The sequence below is a fragment of the Triticum urartu genome, chromosome 5A (genome assembly GCF_056163025.1).
Source record: "Triticum urartu cultivar PI428250 chromosome 5A, HENAU_Tu73, whole genome shotgun sequence".
Taxonomy (NCBI): domain Eukaryota; kingdom Viridiplantae; phylum Streptophyta; class Magnoliopsida; order Poales; family Poaceae; genus Triticum; species Triticum urartu.
In genome coordinates this window covers 323,401,851-323,406,178 of record NC_141877.1, presented here as the reverse complement: position 1 = coordinate 323,406,178, position 4,328 = coordinate 323,401,851, and the positions used below count along the sequence as shown (strand labels likewise).

The 4,328-nt window shown below is 50.3% G+C and overlaps 1 protein-coding gene across 1 annotated transcript; it reads right to left on the bottom strand.

The window, feature by feature from the left end:
• Positions 1 to 3,078: 3,078 nt before the first annotated feature.
• LOC147971241 (uncharacterized) lies at positions 3,079 to 3,570 on the bottom strand (the record flags this gene model as incomplete). The annotated part of the gene is made up of 1 exon (XM_087523883.1): positions 3,079 to 3,570. A coding segment is annotated over one exon (492 nt), but the record flags the coding sequence as incomplete, so codon positions are not given.
• Between the last annotated feature and the right edge of the window lie 758 nt (positions 3,571 to 4,328).

Sequence of the window (4,328 nt, the reverse complement as noted above, 5' to 3'; positions counted from 1 at the left end):
CAAAGAGTGCCACAGATCCGACTGAAGTTGAAATTCCGGCAGTGGTCGACCTAATCATGGATGTTTTGGGAATCACCCCTGACTGGACGATATCGTACATTGCGTATATCCTGAGAAAGGAACTCCCGGAGGACGAAGAAGAGGCTCGACAGATCGTCCGTCGATCCAAGGCCTTTACAGTCATAAAGGGACAGTTGTATAGAGAAAGCGCGACTGGAGTCGGTCGGAAGTGTATAACACCAGAAGAAGGTCAGATAATCCTTGATGATATCCACTCGGGGACCTGTGGTCATCATGCGTCCTCTCGGACCATTGTGGCTAAAGCATACCAAGCGGGATTTTACTGGCCAAGAGCGAATGAAATGGCAAAAGAGATAGTCGACAAGTGTGAAGGGTGCCAGTTCTACTCCAACATGTCGCACAAGCCTGCATCAGCCCTGAAGACCATTCCACTCGTCTGGCCCTTCGCTGTTTGGGGACTGGACATGGTTGGCCCATTGAGAACATGCAGGAGCGGTTTCACACATGTGCTTGTGGCAGTCGACAAGTTTACCAAATGGATTGAAGCTAAGCCTATCAAGAATCTTGATGCTTGCACTGCTATCAGTTTCGTCAGAGAGTTAACATTTAGATATGGAGTCCTGCATAGCATCATCACCGACAATGGGTCAAACTTTGATTCAGACAAGTTCAGAGCTTTTTGCGCCTCTCAAGGCACATGAGTCGACTACGCATCGGTCGCCGACCCCCAGTCGAATGGACAAGCAGAAAGGGCAAATGGTCTGATTCTCAAAGGACTAAAGCCTCGGCTGATGCGTGATCTCAAGCACGCAGCAGGCGCTTGGGTCGACGAGCTTCCGTCGGTTCTATGGGGATTGAGGACTACCCCGAATCGGTCGACTGGAAGAACTCCGTTCTTTCTGGTTTACGCAGCGGAAGCAGTCCTACCGAGTGATCTACTTCACAATGCACCCCAAGTCGAGCTTTATACCGAAGATGAAGCAGAACAAGCCCGGCAAGACGCAGTCGACCTCCTGGAAGAAGAAAGAGAAATGGCTATGAGCCGATCGACCATTTATGAGCAAGACTTGCGTCGATTCCATGCCAGAAATGTGAAGAGTCGAGCCTTCCAAGAAGGAGATTTGGTCCTCCGAGTGGATCAACAGAAACCACACAAGCTCTCTCCTACTTGGGAAGGTCCCTTCATCATCACCAAAGTCCTCCACAATGGAGCGTATCACCTTTACAATGTCGATCGCCAGATCGATGAGCCACGAGCTTGGAATGCAGAACTGCTCCGCCCCTTTCACACTTGAATTCTCACTCGGATGAGATGTAATAAGAAAAACTTCTGTAGTCTATTTATCAAAGACAAGAGTGTTAAAAATTTTCCTATAATTGTTGTTGCTTTTGTTTGCGTGTGAAATCCCCCAGTGGGTGGCTTAGCTGCGAATCTATTTCGCCTAAGTTTGTAAAAATCCTACCGAGTGGCGAGCCAGACTCCCACTCGGAGGCTTAGCTGCAGCTCAGTGCTCGCCTAAGTGGTTAAAAATCCTACCGAGTGGTGAGCCAGACTCCCACTCGGAGGCTTAGCTGCAGCCTAGTGCTCGCCTAAGTGTTTAAAAATCCTACTGAGTTGTGAGCCAGACTCCCACTCGGAGGCTTAGCTGCAGCCCAGCGCTCTCCTAAGTGTTTAAAAATCCTACCGAGTGGAGAGCAAACCTCCCACTCGGAGGCTTAGCTACAGCCCAGTGCTCGCCTAAGTGTTTAAAAATCCTACCGAGTGGTGAGCCAGACTCCCACTCGGAGGCTTAGCTGCAGCCCAGGGCTCGCCTAAGTGTTTAAAAATCCTACCGAGTGGAGAGCAAACCTCCCACTCGGAGGCTTAGCTGCAGCCCAGTGCTCGCCTAAGTGTTTAAAAATCCTACCGAGTGGTGAGCCAGACTCCCACTCGGAGGCTTAGCTGCAGCCCAGTGCTCGCCTAAGTGTTTAAAAATCCTACCGAGTGGAGAGCAAACCTCCCACTCGGAGGCTTAGCTGCAGCCCAGTGCTCGCCTAAGTGTTTAAAAATCCTACCGAGTGGTGAGCCAGACTCCCACTCGGAGGCTTAGCTGCAGCCCAGTGCTCGCCTAAGTGTTTAAAAATCCTACCGAGTGGTGAGCCAGACTCCCACTCGGAGGCTTAGCTGCAGCCCAGTGCTCGCCTAAGTGTTTAAAAATCCTACCGAGTGGAGAGCAAACCTCCCACTCGGAGGCTTAGCTGCAGCCCAGTGCTCGCCTAAGTGTTTAAAAATCCTACCGAGTGGTGAGCCAGACTCCCACTTGGAGGCTTAGCTGCAGCCCGGTGCTCGCCTAAGTGTTTAAAAATCCTACCGAGTGGTGAGCAAACCTCCCACTCGGAGGCTTAGCTGCAGCCCAGTGCTCGCCTAAGTTTTTAAAAATCCTACCGAGTGGTGAGCAGACCTCCCACTCGGGGGGCTTAGCTGCAGTCCAGTACTCGCCTAAGTTTGAAAAAAACCTACCGAGTGGAGAGCAGACCTCCCACTCGGGGGCTTAGCTGCAGTCCAGTACTCGCCTAAGTTTGAAAAAATCCTACCGAGTGGATAGCAGACCTCCCACTCGGGGGCTTAGCTGTAGTCCAGTACTCGCCTAAGTTTGAAAAAATCCTACCGAGTGAAGATCAGACCTCCCACTCGGGGGCTTAGCTGCAGTCTAGTACTCGCCTAAGTTTTTAAAATCCTACGGAGTGGAGAGCAGACCTTCCACTCGGAGGCTTAGCTGCAGCCCAGTGCTCGCCTAAGTACGGAACACATCCCAATCCGCAAGGACGACGAGGTGCAAATCGACTGCTACCTTCTCCTTCGAAGTTGCACCACAAATACAAAGTTATTTCGAGTGAAGAACAAGTTCCAATCGACAGATAATTCATGAAGATATTCAACAATAAATCAAGTTCAGATAAGATCCAAAGGTTCTAGACTGCAGATCAAAGTACTCGAGCCTCCAGCTCAATAGAGTTTAACGGTTACAAAATCCACTCGGCATTCCGAGGCAAATTTAAAGTGAAGCATAAAAGTTTTTATTCCTCATGCGGAGGACTGGAAGGGGCGACGAACTCGTCCAAGTCGACCCCGTCTGCAATACGAGTGGCAACAACAATGAAAGTCTCCATGAAGTCTTGAAAGTTGTGCTTCCTGGTATTGGCAACTTGGATGGCGGCCAACTTTTCTTCTCGCGCCTCCTTGCAGTGGACGCGGACCAGAGACAAAGCGACATCAGCGCCACATCTAGCAGAAGATTTCTTCCATTCTGCCACTCGACCTGGGACATCATTCAGTCGAGTCATCAGGGACTCGAGGTCATTCTGAAGCGTCGTCCTAGGCCAGAGCGACGTGTCGATCCGTGACGTCGCAACCTTCAACTGAGCAAGATAGTCAACAACGCCGGCAACACAAGATTCCAGCCGGAGCACGTTCATAGCAGCCTCGTCCTTCACTGGAGAATTGATGGGGTCCAAGTCTGTCTCCACTCGACTGGTCTCCTCTTCGAAGTTCTGGCAGAATTCTGTAAACACAATTCAAGGATAAGTCAGTGGCTCTATGCAGATTTGGTAAATGCAAGTCAGTCGGGCGGGAGTAATTACCCTCGAGCATGACGAACAGCTTCTTGGCGAGTCCACCGAGATAAGCCTCCAGATCGTTCCTCTTCCCCGCTAGTTCACTTGCCTTGTCATTCAGAGCTATATTGCCATTTTTCAGACAGCTGGCCTCTCGATTAGACGCGTTGAGAGCAGTTTTCAGCCTGGAGTTTTCCTTTTCAAGACTACCGACTGAAGCCAGTTTTTCTTCAGCAAGCTTCGTTTTGTTCAGGGCCTCCTTCTGCGCTTCGGCAAGGTCTTGATCCTTCTTCTTCAGAGCCTCCTCCATTTTGTCTGCGAAACAGCAAGTGAGATCAACATCGAGGACGGCCAGAAAGAAAGGACAGTCGACAAAAGCTCACCAGCCATACCTTTTGCTTCGTCCCTCGCCTTCTGCAAGTTCTCTTGAGCAAGCTTCAAGGCAAGGTTCAGCTGGATCTGTTTGTTCTCCAACTCAGTGTAGCAAGCCACAAGTTCGCATGATTTCTGCAAAAAATCAGTCGACAGACATCCAAGATAAGTTGCTTTCGAGTAACCAAGAGACAATGATGGCGTTTCTAAGACTATAGCCGAATCAAAAACATTCGACAGTAGTCTCGGGGACTACACCCAGTGGGTGCACTCAGCATGCCCCCACTGGTTCGACCAAAAAAAATCGACTGCCCGCAGCCGACCGTTTCCATTCGACATGG